Below are 24370 nucleotides of genomic sequence, written 5' to 3'. Positions count from 1 at the left end.
CGCCTGCCCGCCGCCCCCGCCGGCCCCTGCGCGCCGAGTGCGCGCGCCCGCGCCGATGTGTGTGAGTGCGTGTCCTGCTAGCTCCATGTTGCCGCCTCTCCCGGTACCTGCTGCTGCTGCTGCTGCTGCTGCTCCCGGGGCTGCGGGAAATGCGAGAGGCTGAGCCGGGGAGGAGCAACTCGAGCAGCAGCAGCGGCGGCGGCGGCGGCCGCTGCGGCGGGAGGAGCCCCCCAGGAGGAGGACCGGGATCCATGTGTCTTTCCTGGTGACTAGGATGTCGTCGGAGGAGGACCGGAGCGCGGAGCAGCAGCAGCCGCCGCCAGCACCCCCCGAGGAGCCCGGAGCCCCGGCCCCGAGCCCCGCAGCCGCAGACAAAAGACCTCGGGGCCGGCCTCGCAAAGATGGCGCTTCCCCTTTCCAGAGAGCCAGAAAGAAGTAAGTTGAGCGCGAGGGAGCCAGGCGGGCGGCCAGCGGCGGCGCGGCCCGGAGCTGTCAGGGCCCCCGGCCCGGTGGGGGCGGGGCGGCCCAGGCGCGGCCCGGTTCGGCGGCGCCCGCGCAGGTCCCGCCGGCCGCGCCGCGCACTTTACTTTGGAGTTCGGCCTCGCTTCTGGGAGAACCGCCCGGCGGCTTCCCCAGGGCCTAGCCCGGCGTCCGCACACGCCCCGCCGAGCACGCCCAGCTCGCTGCCCGGCCCGGCCGCTTGGAGCCACAAAGCTGTGGGCGCCAGGGACCGAGCTGTCAAACGCCGCCGCGGCCGGGTGGTCCCGGTGCGGCGGCCGGCGCTCTTTGTCAGCTCGCGGCTCCTTTAACTTTTCTTGCTCCCCGACCGGTGCTTTTGCCCCTTAATGATACATTAGGAAGCCATTCGAGCCTGTCCTCCCCATCCCCCAACCCCCCCGAACCGCACCGCCCGGCTCCGCAGCCGGCGCTTGGGATCGCACGGGCCCAGGTGTGAGCAAGCCGGAGGAGTTTCGGGGACGCGGCCGGGTTCCGCGGCGCTGACGGCCCGGAGCACTTTGTGTCGCGGAGAAGACAGCTTTAATCGTCGCTCGCCTAGTAACTTTGGGCAGGGAATGGCTTTCGATTGTTTTTGAGCGTACGTGAGGACTGTGCTCGGTGGATGAACTGGCCAAGAAGTGTTGTCTTTACCAAGTGGTTATTTGGCAACTTTTGCCTGAAAAATTAGGGAACCCGTTTTAGTGCCAGTGAGTTAGTTGCCCAGCTATTGTGGGTCCTCTGGGTGCTGCGGAAGATCGGTGACCTTCTTTCAAAGTTGCAGAATGGCGTGTGTTGCTTACTCATTTCATTGTATGATATTCTCATTGAACTGGTGGCGGTGGAAGGGTGCGCTGGCACTGGAAGGGAGAAGCCAGCACATTTACGGATAGGCTTATTTCTTGGCTTTACGTGCATCCATTTGTTGTGCAGGAAAAATAGTAGTATTAACTGAGGCATAGCCGCCTGGGCTTCGGGAACCCATTAAGGTCTTGACCCAATGTACCTTTTTTGAGGTTTGCTATCCTTCCACTACGAAATGTTCCAGGGCCTTCAGTCGCCTCCATATTTTATTGCCTGCTAGTTCCTACCTAGTTGTGAGAAATCTTGAGAGCAACACTGTTTAGAGGATGGATACATTATTACATTAGGTTCTTTGTGATACAAAGTTAAGAGTTTGTCTGTTACATTGTATGTGGTGAGGTCTTGCATAAAATAACCATTATGTCTCCCTGGACTGAAACTTAGAGAAGGTATGTGGAGCCTTAAGTAACTTTGGACTTGGTCGGTTTAAAACACACACCGTTTTAAAAAGCACCACGGGTTTAAACCATGTTAGAGTTTTAATTCGATTCCTTCCCATTTGCAGTTTGAAAAACATATCGCATAAGAAGGTCCGAGGTAGCGCACGCCTTTAATCCCAGCACTCAAGAGGCAGAGGCAGGTGGATCTCGGAGTTCAAGGCCAGCCTGGTCTGCAGAGCAGTTCCAGGACAGCCAGGGCTACACAGACAAACCCTGTCTGGAAAAAAGAAAAAGAAAAACATTTACATCTTACATTAATTTGAGATTACTGTGTTTTATATTTGTATTTAAATTCTTCCTTTTAGAAAGAGTAGACATACAAGTGCTCGTTTTTTGCAGTGTTTGGGCCATGCACACATGCACACACATTGTTCCTCCCTGTTAACATGAGCTTAGTTGTATTAGTGCAACTCAGTGGTGTTAGTGAAACTCCTCTGAACTGGAAGGCAGGTTATTGCCACTTTAATTATTTTAATTCTTAGTACTATTACTAATGGAGAGAAGTGTGGCCTTTTGAGAAGTTAAAGGGTTTGCTAAAGAATGACAGCACAGCCTAACAAAACTTTGGGAAATGCTTAGGTCAGCAAAGGTGATTCTTCACAAGGTAGTAAAATGTAGTGGTAACTGGCTTCCAACTTTTAAATTTTTTAAAATTAGGGATCTTTTAAAGGGAGTGGAATTTCTAATTGTTTTTGAAACATGTAAATGGAAACTAATGTGTGAAATGGAAAGTAAAGAGATTTTTGATTGTGTATCTCTGCATCCATTTGGAAAAGACCCTGTAGTTAGTGAAGACCCTGAAAGTGAAACCGATGCGTAACAAATGTGATTAAGGTTTTCAGTAGATAAATAATGTGGAATTGCAAACAGTGCACTGAAGAAATGAAAGTTAATAGCCTTGCTTAGTTGCTTGGTTGGTTGGTTGGTTGGTTGAGACAGGGTCACTGTGTAGCTTTGGCTGACCTGACACTATCTAAATTAGAGTGGCCTTGAACTCACAGAGATCTGCCTGCCTCTGCCTCCCTAGTCCTGGAATAAAAAACATGCCTCACCATATCCCTTGAAAGTTAAATATTTTTTATGAAATATAGGTTTTAAAATTTTAAAAATAAGGTTTTAATATTATCAGTGTTGACCACTAACTTACAGCCAAGGTAGAAATAAGGCTTTATGACAATAGTTTGATTATAACAGAGAATGCATTTTGAATTTGTTTTTGAATTGAAAGAAGATAACCATGCCCTGCCAATTATTGTGTTTGAATTTTTTGTGTTTGAATTTTTAATAATTAAGTAAATAAATCAAGTGTATTATAGTTTTAGCTAGCTCAATTTTTGTTTTATTTAAAAGGCATAGGCTATGTAGTTAATGGGTTTTACATTAACTAAAATTATATTAAAATTATGTTAACTACCTAAAAGCAAATATTTTTAACTGAAGGACTCTTTTTGAGGCAGAATTTTAGAAGTAGATATATACACAGGAATTTCCTGTTGTACAAATGTCAAGTGTAACACATAATGAAATTTACATTTGTCTGAAATTTCTCCTTAACTATAAAGACTCTATTTTAGTTATTCTGAGTGCTCATATTCTTTACCTGAGGCACCAGTGTTGCATCCTGGTAAAACAGCCCCTGCTGGAGCATTGTATATGCCAGAGGTCTATAATTCTGTCACTGTTAGGAAAGTTTTCCTCAAGTTTTTTTTTAAAATAAGGGTTTCACTGTGGGCCTGCAAACAACCGTGTAGACTAGGTTGGCTGGGATTAAATGGAGTAAGATAAGGCTCGTGGAGTTCTGGGATTAAATGTTAACTACTAACTCCTAGCTTTAGTGGGAAGCCAGGAAGTTTTCTACCACATTTGTTATGTCATCAAAGTTGATGTCAGGGATGGCAAGTGGTGAACAGGCAATGTTGAAGCAGCAGGTGGCAGGGACAGGATTTCTCAGATACTGTGTCAGCTCTATGCCCTAAATCACTTTTCAGAGGGCAATTACTGTTATTGGAGAGACAACTTGAGTGTTATTGTTACAGAAACATCAGGAACAATGGATGGTGTCTTACAAGGGATCAGCAAAAATTGCAGTGCAGCTGGTTACTGTTGTTACTTTGTTGTAAGACTCTGTAACAAAATTTCTCATACCTGCCAGCTTGAAATAACTGATAGGCAACTGTTCTTCATTACTGTATATACAGTTTAAAAGAAAGTCCCTCCCCATCACTATTTATGCCTTTTGAGATAATACAGGTATGTAATATTTATGACAGAAATTCTTTTTCTTTTTCTTGCTTTCCTCCCCTCCCTTTTTTCCTCCCTCTCTTTTCTTTCTTATTTTTTTGAGATAAGGCCTATTATGTATCCCAGGCTGACCTTGAACTCAATATGTAGCCTAGGCTGGCCTAGAATTTGAATTTTTATGCACAGCTACGCTGAGCAAACAATTCTTAATACTTTTAAAGATAGCAGATAAATGGGGATATATATATATATATATCTTACATACAGTATCTTTCTAATCTATCTAATCAATGTATCATCTATCTATCTATCTATCTATCTATCTATCTATCTATCTATCTATCCATCCATCCATCCATCCATCCATCCATCCATCCATCCATCCATCCATCCATCTATCTATCTATCTATCTATCTACTGATCTCTGGTCCATGGCAGGCACTAAAATGTCTTAATTTAATTGAAAACTGGTTCTGGAACTGTTAGTCACTCTTTCCTGTTAGGAGAGGTTGTTTTAACTTGTCTGTGCTGTAGTTTACTATTGTCCTGTTGGTTTATTCCTAGGAATTTCTAATATTTGAGATTATGATGTTTTTAGTTTCATAATTTCACATTGCTTGTTAAGTTGATAAACATGGATTTCTATGCAAATTTAGAAGTATTATATAGTTTAATTTCTCATTCTTAAAATGATTTATTATATTTTTCCTGCTACTCACTTAATAATTTGATGCAAGATTTGTAGTCAGTTTGCAGAGTTACAAACTGATTACAGGACTGTGTATAATACTCTGTTGCCTTACCTGCTTTCTGTTTTGCAAAACTTCAGGTTATTCTCTGGGCTACAGGTTTTTCTGATCAGATAGTGGCTGTCCAGCCCTTATATCCTTTAAGTCAATATAAGCTTATAACTAAGGAACTTTCATGGAACTTCATTGACATCCAAAATAAATATGGTCAGTTTTTAGCTATAATAAAGAACACTAGAGGGCTGGAGAGATGGCTCAGAGGTTAAGAGCACTGGCTGCTCTTCCAGAGGTCCTGAGTTCAATTCCCAGCACTCACATGGTGGCTCACAACCATCTGTAATGAGATCTGGCACTCTTTTCTGTATACATAATAAATAAATCTTAAAAAAAAAAAAAAAAAAAAAAAAAAGAGCCGGGTGGTGGTGGCCCACGCCTTTAATCCCAGCACTCGGCAGAGGCAGGTGGATCTCTGTGAGTTTGAGGCCAGCCTGGGCTACCAAGTGAGTTCCAGGAAAGGCACAAAACTACACAGTGAAACCCTGTCTCGAAAAACCAGAGAGAGAGAGAGAGAGAGAGAGAGAGAGAGAGAGAGAGAGAGAGAGAGAGAGATTGATTATCCTAGCTCAGAGTTGAAGGTACAGTCTGTAATGGTGGGGAAGCCAAAGCAAAAAAAAAAACAAAAAAAAAAAAACAAAAAAAAAAAAAACAAAAAAAAAAAAAAACCACTAGATTGGGTTGGAGAGAATGCTCTGTGGTTAAGAGTACTTTTTGCTTTTCCAGAGCACCCGGATTTGGTTCCCACACCTATGTTGGGGACACATACATATATATATATAGCAAATACTCATACACATATCTTTAGCTGGTTGTGGTATAAACCTTTGATCCTAGCACTTGGGAGGCAGAAGTTGGTATATCTCTGAGTTGTAGACCAGTGTGGTCTACATAACAAAGTTCCAGGCCAACTAGAGCTACACAGTGAAACCTTGTCTTAAAACAAACAACATCCTTTTAAAAACTAGAGTTTTTAAAAGTTTTAACTAGAGTTCCTTCATTTCTGGTGGAGAAATGTGAGGTGCCCTTGATAGATAGAATTTTTGACTTTTTGTTTTTTGTTTTTTCAAGACAGGGTTTCCTCTGTGTAGCTTTGGAGCCTGCCCTAGAACTCACTCTGTAGCCCAGGCTGGCCTTGAACTCACAGAGATCCACCTGCATCTGCATCCCAAGTGCTGGGATTAAAGGCGTGCACCACCGCCCGGCTACTGCTGTGTTGTTTTTATCTGTTGGTTTTAGCATAAAAGTTTCTTTATCATATTTATACCCAGTAACTATTTTCAGAACTTATTGTTAAGACAAGTTGTAAAAAATTATCCCGTAAAATGGGCATGATTTCTTTTTTATAATGGCCTTGCATACCGATGTGTGCCTGTGGTTATGAAATATTTAGTAGAAAAAAGTCTTGAATTTAGAAGTTATTTTTCAGAGATTTATTTTTACTTTAAATTAATCTTTTGAGCCAGGATTTCACTGTGTAGTCCTGGCTGGCCTGAAACTCACTGTATAGACCAAGCTGGGTTTGAACTCACTGAGATCTGACTTCTGAGGTCCTGGACTAAAGGCATGAACCACTACTCCTGGCTTATTTTTATTTTGTATTTGTATGAGTGCTTACAGGTATGTATATGCAGTATGTGAGTACCTGGTGCATGCAGAGGCCAGAAGGCTGCTCCTCGTACCTTGGATCTAGAGTTATAGACAGTTGTGATCCACCATTATGGGTGTGGGTTCCCTGCAAGAGAAGCATGTTCTGTCAATATGGACCATCACTATAGCCTAGAATTGGAAGTTTTGACCTCTTGCAGAATATGAGAGACTTCAGAGCACAACTTTAGAGAAACAGGAACGACACAGCTCTTTTCCGCTTTAATATGTTAGAAAAGGCCTCACGTAAAAGATGTTTCACTTTGCTTCTGCTGCTGCTGCTGGATGATAGCAGGAGCTATATAAAACACAGTTTGAGATGACTTAGGCTTTCTGTTTACTTCTGTAGTAAAACATTTTTTAGATTTATTTTTATTTTATGTGGATGAGTGTTTTGATTGCATGTATGTCTGTACCATGTGCATGCCTGTGCCTGAAGAGGTCAGAAGAAGGTGTCAGATCCCCTTGAACTGGAGTTAATAGATTGTTGTGAGCTACTATGTGGATGCTGGCAAAAAAAACTGTTCCTCTGCAGAGCAACAAGTGTTCTTAACTGCTGAGCCAACTCTTCAGCTGCTCTGTTTACTTTTTAAAATAATTAAGACATTTTTTCCTTGTGGGTTAACATTTAATTAATTTGTATGTATATATTCCTGTGTAGACCCACCACACACACACACACACACACACACACACACACACACACACACACACACCAGAGCACAACAATTACAGGAATTGGTTCTCTCCTTCCACCATGTTGGACTTGGGATCAAATTCAGGTGGCCAGGCTTTGAGGCAAGCACCTTTACTGGTTGAGACATCTTGTTGACCCTCTGCTCACTTTTTTGTTGTTTTTAGACAGAATCTCACTATGTGTAGGTTATTGGCTTGGAATTTGACATGTAGACTAGGCTGAAGTTGTCATGTGCCTCCTGCTTCTGCCTCCCCAACTTCTAGGCATGTCCTACCCCATTACAGGCATGTTCTACCACATCTGGCTTTGTTGACATTTTTTTCCCTTTGGCACATCTTACTCACATACAGAACATGCTGAATATCATGAAGAGTCAACTCTGCAAGAGAAGAGTCACCAGCCAAGTGGAGTCCTGGAAGGTTTACCAGAAGTAGTATTTAAATTAAACCCTGAAGGGTTGGTGAGGTTTAGCCAAGTAGAGTGATAAGAAGGAGTGTGTTTGGGAGAGCAGAGGGAATACAGTTATTTCAGAGGGAAGTTAGCGTGTTTTCCTGGTGGAGCGTGGAGGCAGAGGGAGTGGGATCAAGCTATAGTGGCTCTTGGATTAGTGAACTTGGTCTCTATCCTGTAGTGAGGGTTATCAACTTTTAGGCATTTTAAATGGGTTACAGACTCATAGTCAAATCCTGAATGATAGCTGACTCTTAAGGCTTTGGGAGAAAAAAGTGTTGTAAAAACAACCAAATCATTTATTTGGTTGTTGCTGTGTTTTTGGTCATGTTGTTTTGAGATGATCTCCTAGAGAGTCTACGCCTGGTCCCGAATTCCCAATCCTTTTTCTACCCCCTAAGTGTTATTTTACAGCCCTGGCTAGTCTGGAACTCTGTGTAGACCAGGCAGACCTGGAATTCACAGAGATCCACCTGTAATTTAATGAGGTTATTTTAGAAAACCACCATGATAAGAAGTATGAAGAGACAAGCTACCTACAGGCAGAGATAATGTGCTGCTGCTGCTGCTGCTGTAATGTCATACATAGGTAAGGCAAAGGGAAGATGACTGGAGATGTGGCAGGGAAGGAAGGAGCCTAATCATTGCAGAAGAGGGGAGCAAAAGTTTCTGGCATATATAGCTAGAGGATAGAGATGCTAAAGAAGTGTCTAGGGATGTAGGAATGGGATTTGGGATGCCTCAGAATAGGTAATTAAAGACTTACCGGGACCTGCTTACAAGCAGTAGTCTGCTTTGCAGTTTCTCTTCTCCTGCTGGGGATGTACCCAGGGCCTCCCCACACATTCGAGGTAAGTTCTTAACCACTTGAACTACACCTCTGACTGCTACTGTGCAGTTTTTATCAGGACAGAGATAGATCCGTGTGAACATTGTAGGCTTAAGGAAAATATTTTCAGAAGTTGCAAAGTTATAAGTTTAATCTTGACTTTATCCTATAAAAAGTACACATGCTAAAACTTGTGTTGATTTTGTATATAGAAAATTATTTGGAAGGCTGTATATACTTTGTAATGTACTTCCTGAATTTAAAAAAAGTTAATTTGTTTTGCTTTTGAGATAGGGTCTCACTATATAGCCCCTAATGGCCTTGAATTTACTGCCTCTGCCTACCCAGTGCTGGGATTAAAGGTATGAGCCACATGCCTGGCAAAGGTTAATACTTTAAAATACTATATTACTGCCTCTGCCTACCCAGTGCTGGGATTAAAGGTATGAGCCACATGCCTGGCAAAGGTTAATACTTTAAAATACTATATTACAATAGTCCTTATATTACATGTAAGAAATAGAAATTGGGGAAAAGTCAGTAACTATTACTAATTTTTTTTAAAGATTTATTTATTTATTCTGTGTACAGAAGAGGGTGTCAGATCTCATTACAGATGGCTGTGAGTCACCATGTGGGTGCTGGGAATTGAACTCAGGACCTCTGGAAGAGCAGTTGGTGCTCTTAACCTGTGAGCCATCTCTGAAGCCCAGTAACTATTATTTTTAAACATTTATTTATCTAGTGTGTGATATGAAAAGTCAGTGACTAATACTTTTAAATTTCATTTATTTAGTGTGTGATATGTTTGTATGAGTGTTGAGGCAGGGTCTATTTCCATCCCCCAGAAACTTACTATCTCTGGCTGGGGTGGAACTTGCTGTGACAGGGTGGTCTAGAACTCATAGAAATCCATCCACTTGCATCTGCCTTCCAAATGCTGGAATTAAAGGCATGTGCCCATCAGGTCAGGCTCAAAGCAGGATTTTTTTTTTTTTTTTTTTTTTTTTTCTCGAGACAGGGTTTCTCTGTGTAGCTTTGTGCCTTTTCCTGGAACTCACTTGGTAGCCCAGGCTGGCCTCGAACTCACAGAGATCCGCCTGGCTCTGCCTCCTGAGTGCTGGGATTAAAGGCGTGGGCCACCACCGCCCGGCCTTCAAAGCAGGATTTTTACTGAAATTTTTTCATTACAAAGGACAGTAACTCCCTAGGAAAGCTCTGTGTATAGTAATGTTATGACAAAATGATTTTAAAATTTTTCATTACCCAAACCTATAAATGTCAGTATTGTGGAATTTTTTAATGTAACTCTGATCAGGATTTTAATAAGCTTTTCTAAATGAGACTTACAAGGTAGTATTAAATGATTTCTTGTACTAAGGATGTAGGCCAGTAAAAGAAAGTTTATCTAGTGTGTTTAAGGTCCTGCAAGAGATAATTCTTTTAAATTTATTTTTTCAAGTTTGATAATGATGTATTTTGATCATGTTCACTCCCCATTATTTTCTACCATTTTCTTTTGTTTTTCTTTCTTTTTTTTTCTTTTAGACAGGGTCTCACTGTGTAGCCCTGAAACTCACTATGTAGACTAGGCTGGCCTTGAGCCTCTGCCTCCAGAGTGCTGGGATTGAAGGTCTGCACCACCATGCTCAGAACATCTTTTTCTTTTTAAACTTTAATTATTTGTGTGTGTGTGTGTGTGTGTGTGTGTCTGTGTGTGTCTGTGTACATGCATGTCTGATGATGTCTGGGCAGACATGCTTTTGCATCTAGCCATCCTTATGCATGGTATGCATGTGGAAAGCAGAAGACAACTTTGTGAAGATGTTTTTTCTCTGCCTTTACATGTGTTCTGGGAACTGAACTCAAGCCTGAGCTGCAAGCACCTTTATGTGCTGAGCCATCTTGCTGGCTCCATTTCTTACATATTTCATATTTGGTAATGTTTGTTTTCTGAGTTTAACTGTAACCTATTACATTAGAAGTAAAGTAGTTGATTGTCATTGTAGTCCATATGGTTTTGTTCTTAATCACATTCTTTAGTGGAGCCTAGCAAAAAATATGGCAAAAAAAATTTCTTCTGTTTCCTGATATTTGGGATTTTTTTTCCTATGCTACAGATTGAACCCTGAGCATTATTTCATGCTAGACAAGCACTGTGGCATTGAGCTACATCTCAGCACATAGCTTTGAGATTCTAATATATTTCATATTTGATATAAGTATCAAATTATGTACAAAAATTACCACATAAAATCTTAAGGCTTCATAATTAGACAGTGCTACCAGAGTTGAGGTTTTTGGTTAGGGTGGCCATGTTTTTCTCCTATCAGACTCATGTATTTATCATCATTGCATATTGAAATTAGGTGAGGCATTATTATTATTATTATTATTATTATTATTATTGACAAGGTCTATGTAAACCTGGCTGTCCTGGAACTCAGTATGTAGAGCAGGCTGGTCTCAAACTCATAGAGATTTCCTTGCTTTTGCTTCCTTAGCACTGAGATTAAAGGTGTGTAGTACCACCAAGGCTAGGTGAAACTTTCAAGAATATTTAATCTGAGCTGAGTGTGGTAGCTCATTCCTTTAGTCCTAGCACTTGGACAGAGGCAGGTGGATCTCTGTAAGCTTAGGCCAGCCTGGTTCCAGGACAACCAGGGCTGTTAAATAGAGAAATCCTGTCTTGAGAAACAAACATACAAAAAAGAATATTTAACTTGTCTAGACACAGAGGCCTTAAAGTATGTGGGGGTTATGTACACATCAAGGTGTTAGCTGTATAGTACTAAAGGAAGAGATGGTGTCTGCTGTTTTCAGGACCCTCATTGGGCTGTACTTACTTAAGTCAGTCTGTATGTCTTGTCTAGTCCCGTTTGGCAGCAGTAATGACACTGACTAGGTTTGGGTGCAGCTTTCTCTTTTGTATTTTAAGAATTTTTTTTTTCCCTTTTTTCCAAGACGGGATTTTCTCTGTAGTGGTGGCTGTACTGGAACAAGGTCTGTGGACCAAGTTGGCCTCTGCCTCCTGAGTGCTGGGATTAAAGGTGTGGGCAACCACCACCTGGCTGGGCTTTGGGAGTCTTAAGTGATTGCAGTGCTAGGAGCTGGAAGAGTCTGTGGAGAGGCGGCATAGGTTCTATTCCTGAGTCTCAGCAGGGTTCAAGTCCTAGTTGACTTTTTGGTTGAGTGGAGCACAAAAGCAACCACTGGTAAGAGTAGCAGAGGTGCCACCCCACTGAACCCAGCCAAGATTGCGAAATCATGAATAAATATGGTGGTGTGTTTGAAGCAACAAATAATAGTGATAATGAACACTAGGCTAGTAAGATGGCTCAGTTGGTAAAAGTGCTTAGCACCAAGTCTGGGTCTGGTAAAAAGGGAAGAAACCTCTACACATGCACCTTGGGATGTACACACACATACATACAAATAAAAAAGTATACACACAAATGTCATTAAAAATAATGGGGAGGCAGAGCCAGGCGGATCTCTGTGAGTTCGAGGCCAGCCTGGTCTACAGAGCTAGTCCAGGACAGACTCAAAAGCTACAGGGAAACCCTGTCAAAACCAAATAATAATAATAATAATAATAATAATAATAATGAAAGGAGATGAGTTTATAAGTTAAGGAACTCTTAAGAACATAGTATGCATCATATAAATGATAACTACTGTTTTCAAGATTCTTTTACTGGTATAGTTAAATGAGGCTTCCTGCTACCTTTGGCCCTTCTTTCTCTAAGGTGTTTTGATATAGAGATGGATTATTATTGAGGAGTTTAATATTTAAATAATGCTGTTATCAAGACTGTGATGTAGGTTGGTTAATAGAGTGCTTGCCTAACATGCATGAAGTCCTGTGTTTGATCCACAGTGCCTGTTATCTCAATCCTGGGGGAGATGGAGGCAGGTGAATCCCAAGTTCAAGGTCATCCTTGATTGAGTATGTGGGAGGCTAGCCTTGGATACTGGAGAGAGTGTCTCAAACTGCCTCCTTTCAAATGTAGTTATATGACTATAGATTGGTCTGTAACTAGATAATACCTAGTAGATAAAAGAATTATGAATGCCCAAAAAAGTTTGACTTATGTACTTCTTTTTATATATATATTATTTTACAATACCATTCAGTTCTACATATCAGCCATGGGTTCCCCTGTTCTCCCCCCTCCCACCCCCTCCCCTTACCCCCAGCCTACCCTCCATTCCCACCTCCTCCAGGACAAGTCCTCCCCCGAGGACTGCGATCAACCTGGTAGACTCAGACCAGGCAGGTCCAGTCCCTTCCTCCCAGACTGAGCCAAGTGTCCCTGCATAAGCTCCAGGTTTCAAACAGCCAACTCATGCAATGAGCATAGGACTTGGTCCCACTGCCTAGTTGCCTCCCAAACTGATCAAGCCAATCAACTGTCTCACCTATTCAGAGGGCCTGATCCAGCTGGGGGCCCCTCAGCCTTTGGTTCATAGTTCATGTGTTTCCATTCATTTGGCTATTTTTTTTCAATAGTTGAGTAAAACTGAAATTTATTATAAGCCACAGTCGTCCTAGGGACCTCCAGGCTATATATATAGCCTCTATGGTTCTATGGGTTGTAGTCTGATTGTTCTTTATTTTATATCTAGAATCCACCTATGAGTGAGTACACCTTATATGTAGTGAAACATTTGTACTTTGTTGGGAGACCTAGGTTCTGTTGCCAACAACAGGATGTGTAAGGACTGGGTCCTCCTCTCAATCCCTGCCTCTGTAGACAAGGGTGACCTTGAACTCACAGAGATCCACCTACCTGTCCCTGCCACCTGAGTGCTGGGATTAAAGATGTGTGCCATCATTCCCATTTGTCTTTCTACCTGCCTCCCCTTTTAAAATAGAAACTCTAGGGGCTGGAGAGATGGCTCAGAGGTTAAGAGCACTGGCTGTTCTTCCAGAGGTCCTGAGTTCAATTCCCAGCAACCACATGATGACTCACAGCCATCTACAATGAGACTCACTGTATACATCATAAATAAATAAATGTTTAAAAAAAATAGAAACTCTAGAATAATACAGACTTGGACTGGGTGTGTATTTCTCTTTCACATCAAATTCTTCAGGATAGGAGATAAGTTGGTATGGTACCTTTGCACTGTAGAGTCACTCAGTGATTTGCCTCCTTTGTGTTTCTAGGGTATGTCATCTGCATTAAGATTCCATGATGGCTCCTAGAGCTCCAGTCATTACATCTGTGTCCTGTGAAGCAGAATGGAGGAGATCATAGACCAATATTACCCTTTAAAATGCCGTCTTGGGCTGGGTGTTGTGGTCTGGCTGGCACTCAGGAGGTATAGGCAGGAGGATCTCTGAGTTCAATGCCAGCCTGATCTACATTGAAATACTGTCTCAAAAAAAATCTGTGTGCACCATTTGATTACTATCCCTGACAGGGTGGCTTACAGCCATCCATAACTCCAGCTCCATGGTATCTAGTGTCCTTCTCTGACCTTTATGAGTACCAGGCATGCATGTGGTACACATACATACATGAAGGTAAAATACTGACACATAAAAAATACATTAGAAAAATATTTTAAAAGCGTTCCATGTTTCAACTTATACATACATGTAATTTGAATATAATTATAGTGGTGACATGGCCAGGACAGCTTAAGAGAAGCCAGAACTGCAATAAATTATCTATTTAATGTGTGTATATTTATTTATTTATTTATTTATTTATTTATTTATTTATTTATTTATTATTTTGATTTTTTTTGAGACAGGGTTTCTCAATATAGTCCTGACTGTCCTGGAACTCTCAGAGATCCATTTGCCTGTCTCCTGAGTGCTGGGATTAAAGGTGGTCAACATCACTGCCTGGCAATTTTATTTATTGTGCATGTCTTGATGTATGTGTTCTACAGCATGTGTGTGGTAGGACAGGAACCAACCTGTGGGCATTGGTTCTTTCCTTCCACCATGTGAGTCCCAAGTATCAAACTCATGTCATCAGGCTTGGCAGCAAGTGCTTTTTTCTGCTGAGCCATCTTGTAAACCTTGGTTTTGACTATTATTGAGATTCATGTCCTCCCTCCCCCCAACATGGAAGGAAAGGGTTAAATATTATAATTGCTGTGTATTATAGCGAAAATATAGGTGACTGAGATCCACCCCCTAGTGTGGTGCCACTGGTCTGTATTCCCAGCACTCCAGAGGCAAAAGTGGGAGGAGGATTGCTGCAAGTTTGAGGGTAGTCTGTTCTACATAGTGACCCCAGGCCAGGCAGGGCTTCTGTGCTGCTTTTCTTATTTTTCCTAAGTATGTTCCTGAAGCATATGTGTTACTCTCGGCTGAGTTTACTTGCTTTTTTTTTTTTTTTAAATTTTTTTCCCTTTTTTATTTTACAATACCATTCAGTTCTACATATCAGCCACGGATTCCCTTGTTCTCCCCCCTCCTGGCCCTCTCCCCTTCCCCCAGCCCACCCCCCCACTTGCTTTGTTTTGTTAATCACCCTGGGAAGATAATGGGCAAAGTCAACTAAGAAGTACTGTATACTAGGAGAGGCAGTATATGATAAAATTCCTGATCTTCCTCATACTGTGGAAGTTCAGTGCCAGTTAATGCAAAATGATTCACAAGACTCTTGGAGAAAGCAGCTTTGCTCTTAACTGCTGAGCCATATGACTTCTGCACTTTTAATTCCTTCCTTCCTTACTTTTTTACTTCCCTTTTTCCTTCCTTTCTTTTTTTCCCCCCTTTGAGAGAGGGTCTTTTTCTATGTAGCCTTGGCTGTCTTGGAACTAACAATGTAGACTAGGCTGGACTGCAGCTCACAGAGAAGCATCTGCCTCAGCTTCCTGAGTGCTGTTGTGTGCTACTTATTTCTGGGTCTCACACTGTAGCCCAGCCTGGCCTGGAACTTGAGGCAATTCTCCTGACTCATCTTCTAGAATGCTGGGACTACAGACATGACCTACTACTATACCTGGCTTTAGGAAGTCTTGAATGAAAATACATTGCTGAAAGAGAACCAGGTAAGGTACATGTGTGCAAGTGAGAAGCTGGTACTTGGCTGGTACCATGTACTTGTGTTTTCTGGAAGTCACCTCATTTGATACTTAACCACTTAGGACAGAATTGTGAGACCCAGTTTTACAGGTGAAGACACTGCTGTAGTTGCAAGGACATGTATATCTAACCATGGCCTTGGCTTTTAAATAAACTCCTGCTTGTGGAAGGAGGAGGAAGAAAGCAAATTGGGGCCTTCATATTTTTTTTTGCCATGGACAGTATGGAGCCATTGACAGTGTTAAACAGGAGAAACCTGTGTGTTAGGAAAGCAACCTCGGTAGAGGCAGTAAAACCACAACTCGTGATTCTGATGCTCATTGAGGGGTCTTTGCTTAGCAGGTATGGGGGGCTTGCCTTGATTCTAGCACAGAAAAAAAAAGCCTCTCAATTAAAGTAACTTTTGTCGTGTCTTCCCCCCGCCCCCCAACAGCGTCATACATGTATATAAATGACTTCTGGTTAATTTCACCCCTCATTCCCTTTTCCTGTTCACCTTCTTAAGAAATCCTCTTTCTATTCCATGTCCTGGGGCAACAAAAAGTAATCAGAACTGCTGGCAGGACTGTGGGTGGGGGCCTTATTTTTGGCTATGGGCAGTTTATCAGCTGCTATACCATTGGAAGAATGTGATAACCGCTTCTCCCCCAGGTGTCACCTCTGTTAGAAATAGTTTTCATGTGGGGCAGTGGTGGCACACGCCTAAAGGCAGGTGGATCTCTGAGTTCGAGGCCAGCCTGGTTTACACTGCGTGAGTTCCAGGATATGGAAAACCACACAGAGAAACCCTAGGATATGGAGAACTACACAGAGAAACCCTGCCTTGAAAAACAGAATAAACAAACAAAAAGAGTTTTCATTTGTTTGTTTTTTGTTTTTGTTTTTTTGGTCACTATGTAACCCTGGCTGGTCTTGAAAGCATAGAGTTCTGCATGCCTTGCTCTGCCGGGATTAAAGGGGTGCACCACTGGGTTGGCCCTCATTGTATGTGGCTCTTCTCTCTCTTTTTTTTTAAAAGAGATGGTGCTGGGGATTATAACCAGGGCCTCAGGATTGATTGCTACATAAATGCTTTATGTCCCCAACACAGTGTAAATAATTTTAAATTTCTTATAATTTTTCAGGTTCAATTCTTGTACTATTTTTTTTAAAAAAAATTATTTTATTTCATGTGCATGAGTATTTTTCCTGCCTGTATATCTCTGCACCATGTACCTGCCTGATAGTTGTGGAGGCCAGAAGGTGTCTCCTGGAAATGGAGTTATAGACAATTGGGAGTTGCCTGTAGATGCTGGGGATCACAAACCCTGGTCCTCTGGAAGAGCAGCCACTCTTAACCACTGAGCCATTTCTCCAGCCCTCTGAAGGCTTTCTCTCTCTCTTTCTTTCTTTCTTTCTTTCTTTCTTTCTTTCTTTCTTTCTTTCTTTCTTTCTTTCTTTCTTTCTTTCTTTCTTTCTTTCTTTCTTTCCTTCCTTCCTTCCTTCCTTCCTTCCTTCCTTCCTTCCTTCCTTCCTCCCTCCCTCCCTCCCTCCCTCCCTCCCTCCCTCCCTCCCTCCCCTCTCTCTTCTTTCTTTCTTTCTTTCTTTCTTCTTTCTTTCTTTCTTTCTTTCTTTCTTTCTTTCTTTCTTTCTTTCTTTCTTTCTTTCTTTCTTTCTTTCTTTTTTCTTTCTTTTCTTTTCTTTTCTTTTCTTTTCTTTTTTTGAGACAGGGTGTCTACATAACAATGGCTATCTTGAAACTTACTATGGTAGTAAGTAACCTGGTCTCAGGCTGACCTCCAACTCAAAGAGATCTACTATCCTCTACCTCTGGAACACTGGGACTAAAATTGTTTGCCACCATGCCCAGCTTCTTATTCTTTTTAAAATTCATAAAGTGAGCTGGGCAGCTGGCAGTGGCACATGCCTTTAATCCCTGCACTCGGGAAGCAGAGCCAGGTGGATCTGTGAGTTCAAGGCCAGCCTGGTCTACAGAGCGAGAACCAAAAAAAACACGGAGAAACCTTGTCCTGAAAAACCAAAAAAAGAAAAGAAGAAAAATTCATAAAGTTTTGCTAGTATATAGAAATTATACTTGTTTGTCTTATGAATCTTGTTTATTTATTAAACCTACTTAGTGCAGTTAGTTCTGTAGACTTACTAGATGTTTAATTAAGTTAATTAACTTATTCATTTTTGAGTTTTCAAGACAGATTTTCTCTGTAACCTTGGCTGTCCTGGAACTTGATCTGTAGGCCAGGCTGGATTGAATTTACAATCTCCCTTAATCTGCCATCCAGTGCTGGGATTAAAGGTGTGTGTACCCATCTAGATGCTTAATTTAAAAAAACCCAAACCAATCTAGACTATTCTTTTTTTTTGTTGTAGTTGTTTTTTTCAGACAGGGTTTCTCTTTGTAGCCCCCTGGCTGTCCTGGAATTCCTCTGTAACCAGGCTGGCCTCAAACTCAAACCTTCCCCTACCTTCCCAGTGTTGTGATTAAAGGCATGTGCCATCATTGCCAGGCTCAATTTAGTATTGTCCTACTTCAAAAGACTGATAAAGGCCTCAACTCCCAGGGACTTGAGAGATGGAAGCAGGAGGACCATACACATTCATGACTAGCCTGTATTACAGTGAGTTCAAGGCCAGTTTGGGAAACCTGCCTCAAAATAGAAAAAAAAAAAAAAAATTTAAGGGGCAGAAGAGATAGCTCAGTGATACAGTATTTGCCTTGCATTCATGTTGGTTTTATTCTTAGTAATGGGCAGTAGAGCTGGGGATTGGAGAAATCCCAAGCTGAATATCTATCTATCTATCTATCTATCTATCTATCTATCTATCTATCTATCTATCTAATGGGCTGGGAATTTAGCTCAGTGCTAGTGTTTGCCTAGCATGTGAAAGGCCCTGTGTTTAATCCCCAGCACTTTAAAAATGACAGCACCACCAACAAAATTATTTTAGTTTTATGTATTAGTAGTTGTCGGACTAGCAAAGATGAACTTTTAAAAAAATTAATTAATAAACTTTTAGGTAGGATCTTACTATGCTCAGATTGGTGTGGAACTTAGTGTATGCTAGGTTTACAAATTTGAGTCACTGTGTGTGTGAAGATGAATTTTTGATTATAGTCACTTGATTATTCTCTCTCATTAAGGTGAGCATTAAGTAGAAAGAACATTAGTTAGTAAAAGTAGGAAGTGTGTATACAAGCAGATGGCCACATTTTGCTTTGAGAAGCTTTACATTTTTCAGACAGATATTCTGTGTTGATCTTGGCCAAATGACTTCTTTGTGTTTCAATTGTTTTATCTGCTAAGTAGAATAATAGTAGCACCTGTCATAGGATTGGAATTGTGGTATGTAATTAGGACAGTGACTGATATACAGTAAGCAATCCATCTGTTTATTAGCCTTGAATAGGCCAGAGTAGAGCAACAGGCTTAGAGAAAAAAATTGCTTGATTTGAATCTTGTCACCACAGTTTGTGTTCAGTTAATTTGACTCCTATTGTTTTTTGGGTTACAGGTCTCCTTGGTATATCATCTCTTTCCAAGGAAGAATGTATAAATAATCTAGGTATATACCTTTTCTACAGTTCAAGGGAGAGGGGTCAGTGATCCTTCTCCAAGCATTTCCAAAGACTTTGAAAGGCCTCATAGCCCTCGGAGTAAGAAAATTTCCTCTAAAATCAGTGTTCTGAATGAGATACATGTTGGATGTACGGGTGATGGAGGTTGCTTTTCCTCAAAGTGTTATTACTTTTTTCCCCCCTAGGAAAACACTCAGTAGATGATGCTCAAAGGAAGACATTCTTTTATAAGTGTTAACCCTATTTCAAAAGACTGTGGGTGATGGATATCCATAGTATGTTTTACTGTTGTATCCAGGAAAGCATATTGAAAGTGAATAGAGATGAGGTACTTAAAATTTATTAAGTAAAATTTCACAAACATCAGAACCTTAAATGTAATTAAGAACATACTTAGCCGGGCATAGTGGTGCATACCTGTAATCCCAGCATTCAGGAGGCAAAGGCAAAGATCTTCTGAGTTTCAGGTCAGTCTGTTCTACATAGTGAGTTCCAGGCAACCAGGCCTACATAGTGAGACCCTGTCTTGGGATATATATATATATATACAGGTGAGAAGATGGTTCATTGGGTAAAAGTGCTTGTTCCTGACAATTGGTGTTTGATCCTTGGAACCTGTTGTTGGTTTTTTCACTCTTCCTCTTTTGGTTCTTTTACTCTTAGAGGGGCCCGCCATCTAGCTCCCAAATAAATCACAGACAGAGGCTTATTCTTATTTATAAATGCCTTAGTTTGATTTGTTCTTGTCAGCTTTTCTTTTCTCTCTCTCTCTCTCTCTCTCTCTCTCTCTCTCTCTCTTTCTTTTTTTTTGAGACGGGGTTTCTCCATGTAGTTTTGGTGCCTGTCCTGGAACCTGCTTTGTAGACAGGCCTCAAACTCAGAGATTCACCTGGCTCTGCCTCCTGAGCCCTGGGGTTAAAGGCCTGTGCCACTGCTGCCCAGCTTGCCAGCTTTTCTTCCTTCCTTCCTTCCTTCCTTCCTTCCTTCCTTCCTTCCTTCCTTCCTTCCTTCCTTTCTTTCTTTCTTTCTTTCTTTTTTTTATAAGGATTTTGATGACTTGTCTGGGTGATGTTCAAAATCTCAACACCACTCTTTTTTTTTTTTTAGTCTAAAATTGTCAACTTTCTTTTCTTTTCTTTTTTTAGCTCCAGCCATCTTTATACATCAAAAACTAGCATGCTTTTCCATAATAACAAACATGTTTTTTCCATCCTCCATTAAGCAGCCAGCTTTTCTTCTTAACTTTAAATTATTCTATCTTTGGCTTCAGGGCTTTTATCTTTCTCTATTCCTGTATACCTTTTCTTTCTTTACTCCATCTCTGGCTGTGTAGCTGGGTGGCTGGCCCCTGAAGTTCTCTGCCCTCTTTCCTTCTTCCTCTATTTATCCTCTCTGCCTGCCAGCCCTGCCTATCCTTTCTCCTGCCTTGCTATTGGCCATTCAGTTCTTTATTAGACCATCAGATGTTTTAGACAGGTAAAGGAACACAGCTTCCTAGAGTTAAACAAATGCAACATAAACAAAAGTAACACTTTAAAGTAATATTCCCCAACAGGAACCCATAGTGTTTAAGAAACAAACTGATTCTTGGATGTTTTCTCTGACCACACATGCTCGTGGCATGTAAACTCACACATCATACACACACCACCCACCCTTCCCCCCAAATAATAATAATAATAATAATAATAATAATAATAATAATAATAAAATATCAAAGGGGTTATTGAGATGGCTCTGTGGAAAGGTACTTGTCTAGTGATTTAAGCCTGGAAACCTAAGTTTGATCTCTGGAATCCACATAAAGGTGGAAGGAAAGAACCAACTCCACACAGACACACATTACGCACATACACAATGATAATAAAATTCTAAAAATGTGACTTAAAGGAATGCACTTTCAAAAGCTGTGTGCTCCAGTGTATTGAGACCTGGAACAGACACTCTGAAGTAGACTAGGACCCTTATCAGATGGTGAGCTTCTACATGGTGACCGCATTTTCAACACTATGCTAGTAATTAGAAAGATTTTGGGTATGTTTTGTGGTTGCCTTTTAAAAAGGTTGGTGAAGTGTAGATTTCTCCCACAAGTTGGCTTATTTATCTTTTGTTCCCTTTTTTATCTTTTGACTGCATTGCTCTTATTTTGCTTATGTATTTTCTATATTGTCCACTTACTAGGGTCTTTAGCCCTTTTTACTCCTATAGTTAGTCTCCCCTTCTCCCCCCACCCTTTTTTTTGAGACCGAGTCTCTTTATGTAGCCCTGGCTGTCCTTGAACTCACAGAGATCTGCCAGCTTTAACCTCCATGTGCTTGTAATGGGATTAAAGGCCTGCACCACCATGCTTGGCTTTTTTTTTTTTTTTTTTTTTCTTTAAAATATTTTTTTCTCCCTGGACATGGTGGCACATGCCTTTAATCCCAGCACTCAGGAGGCAGATGCAGGCAGATCTCTGTGAGTTTGAGGCCAGCCTGGTCTCCAGAGCAAGTTCGATGACAGCCAGGGCTGTTACACAGAGAAACCTTGTCTGGAAACAACAACAAATAATATATTTTTTGCATTTATTTTATTGAGTGTGTGCATGCCTATTTGCCCCTGTATGCACAAGACCTGTGTGGTCAGAGGACATCTGGGGGAGTTGGTTCTTTTCCATCACGTGGCTCCTGGGAGTTGAAAGGATTGAACATAGGTCATAAGGCTTGATGGCAAGCCTTTCTGTCCCTGCTGAGCCATCTTACCTGCCCATCCTTTCTGTTGAGTTCCTTATCTCCTTTTCTTCCTGGATAGGCATGAGCTGTTGAGACGGCTGACATTGTTAGTGATCTGTGTGCTACCAAGTGTCTTGTGATCTTACTGCTGACTCTTACTGCTGTTGGGAAATAATCAAAGCAAAGAATTTATTGATAGTTTTAAGAGAATTGTTTAGGCTTTCCTTATTACCAGAGTTTCTTATCAAAGGTCTATGTGATCTCATTGTATTTCCCAATCCTAATATTTGCTGATCCTAATCCAGATCAGGGTAGGTTTTTTTCCCTACCCTGTTATTTAGAGGATGGTGTCAAATATTGGCTACCTCCTTCAAGGTCTCTGGGGATAACCGGTGAGAGTATGGAATGATCTGAACTTCAGTTAAAATAGTGTTTTCCTTTTTTAAAGGGTGAGCTCAATTTAGGATTATATTGTGATTTAATTTTCTCATTTATTTACTTGTTTGTGTAAACTTGCTTTTTCTGTTTTTCTTTTTCTTTTTTTTTTATGATAGGGTCTCACTGTGTAGCCCTGGCAGGTCTGGAATTTACTTTATAGACCCTGCTGGCCTTGAACTAACAGAGATCTGCCTGCCTCTGCCTCCAGAGTGCTGGTTTTAAAGTGTGCACTGCCACACCTCTTGATTCCAACATTTTTATTTTATTTTCATGTGTATAGGTGATTTGTTTGAATGTCTTATTGCCTGAATATATGTCTGTGTACCACATGCTCCCCTGGTGTCCCTGGAGGCAAGAAGAGGCTGTTGGATTCTCTGGGATCGGAGTTACAGACAATTATGAGCTGTTGAGGGTGCTGGAAATTGAAACCAGGTCCTCTGGAAGAGCAGAGGTGGAAGCAGGAGGACCATATGTTTGTGACTAGCCTGCACTACATAATGAGTTAGTTCAAGGCCAGTTTGGGAAACGAGAACCTGACTCAAAATATTTTTGGGTGGGGTGGGGTTGGGGGGCAGCAGAGATAGCCCAGTGGTAAGAGTATGCCTTGGCATTTATGGTGGGTTTGGTTTAGTATCGGATAGCAGGCCTTCTCTGTGTAGTCCTGGCTGACCTGGAACTCACTATATAGACCAGACTGGACTCAAAGTCACAGAGATCCACCTGCCTCTGCCTCTCTAGTGCTGGGTTAAAGGTGTGTGCCACCATGCCCAATTTCATTCACATTTTCATCTATATAACATTTTGAGCATATATACTCACTATCCCCTTTTTTCTCATTGTACTTTTCCCCACCTTCTTCCTAATTAGTCCCTCTTCACTTTCATATCTTTTTTTTAGTAGCTCATTAGAGTTGTTTACAAGAGAGTGAATGTAGAGCTATACCACTAAAGAAAGTCTTTCTAACACCCCTCCCTTGCCCCCAAGCAGCTATTAACTATTGACCACTGGACAGGGGTGTACATCATGCACTTTTCTTACCTCTGTGGCAGGGTGTTGACCGGGCCCCAGTCTTCTGCATGTCTTGTTCAGTTAACACAGCTGATGTGAGTACAACTGCTGTGCCATGCTGGAAAGATAATGTTCCATAATCTACCCCCTCTACTGGCTATTTCTGCTCTCTTTGGTGACATTCCTTGAACTTGTGTGGGGGTGGGGGTGGGATGTTATAGATGTCACATATATGTTATATTCAGTTGTTTATCCTCTGCACCTTGAACACTTATGAGTCTCAGCAGTTACCACTGTCGCTGCAAAAAGCTTTCTCTGACAAAAGCTGATAGCATCATTAATTTATGGGTATAAACAAATGTTTAGCCAGGCAGTGGTGGCATCTGCCTTCAATCCCAGCACTCTGGAGGCAGAGGCAGGAGAATCTCTGAGTTTGAGGCCAGCCTGGTCTACAGAGCTAATTCCAGGATAGAGCCAAAGCTACACAGAGAAACCCTGTCTGAAAAAAAACGAACCGAACTGAAAAACAAACAAAAAAGCCCCCATAAATGTTTAGGGGACTTTTTGATGGATATAACATGTCCATTTAGCAAAACAATTAGTGACTTCTCCAATTAGGGCCTATAATCTCCTCCATCATGGGTTTTAGGTTACACTGTTAGATGTGGAACAGGCCTCAAATCCAATGAGAAAACATTTGGTTACCTCCGTGCTAATGGGTACATCTTAACTACCTGGATAGTAGTGTAGCATGCGGGTGTGTCACTGCTGAGTTAAGGCTTAGTGATAGTGCTTCCTTAGTAGTTTGTATCCTGCAGAAAAGAAATTTTCATCTTAGTTCTAGCTTATTATTATTCTTTTTTATGAAAATATCCTTCAACTAGAGCATGTGGTATCTTTAGCAATAGAGTCTGTCTAGATCTGGCGGACAAACAACAATAGTGGCAATTTGCCTATATTGTTTTATGAATACAAATTTCTAGTTAATTGAGAAATGCTTTTTCTTTTTCTTTCTTCCTTTCCTTTTTTTTTTTTTTTGGTTTTTCAAGACAGGGTTTCTCTGCTTAGCTTTGCGACTTTCCTGGAGCTCACTTGGTAGCCCAGGCTGGCCTCAAACT

The 24370-nt window shown here is 41.4% G+C and overlaps 1 protein-coding gene across 15 annotated transcripts in view; it reads left to right on the top strand.

The window, feature by feature from the left end:
- The first annotated feature begins 107 nt into the window (after positions 1-107).
- Kmt2c (lysine methyltransferase 2C) overlaps positions 108-24370 on the top strand; it is a 231185-nt gene continuing 206922 nt past the window's right edge. For 13 of the 15 annotated variants that reach the window (XM_028879492.2, XM_028879494.2, XM_028879493.2 and 10 more), the window contains exon 1: positions 142-435. In XM_028879492.2, the coding sequence (XP_028735325.1) occupies positions 275-435 (161 nt within the window). In that variant the 5' untranslated portion in view covers positions 142-274. Of the gene's footprint in view, positions 436-24370 lie in introns of all 15 variants that reach the window. The other 2 variants (XM_028879484.2, XM_028879491.1) reach the window with 2 other exon arrangements.

The sequence above is a fragment of the Peromyscus leucopus genome, chromosome 3, assembly GCF_004664715.2.
Source record: "Peromyscus leucopus breed LL Stock chromosome 3, UCI_PerLeu_2.1, whole genome shotgun sequence".
NCBI lineage: Eukaryota > Metazoa > Chordata > Mammalia > Rodentia > Cricetidae > Peromyscus > Peromyscus leucopus.
Note: the sequence above shows the minus strand (reverse complement) of the source record. Positions and strands in the feature narration are given on the sequence as shown.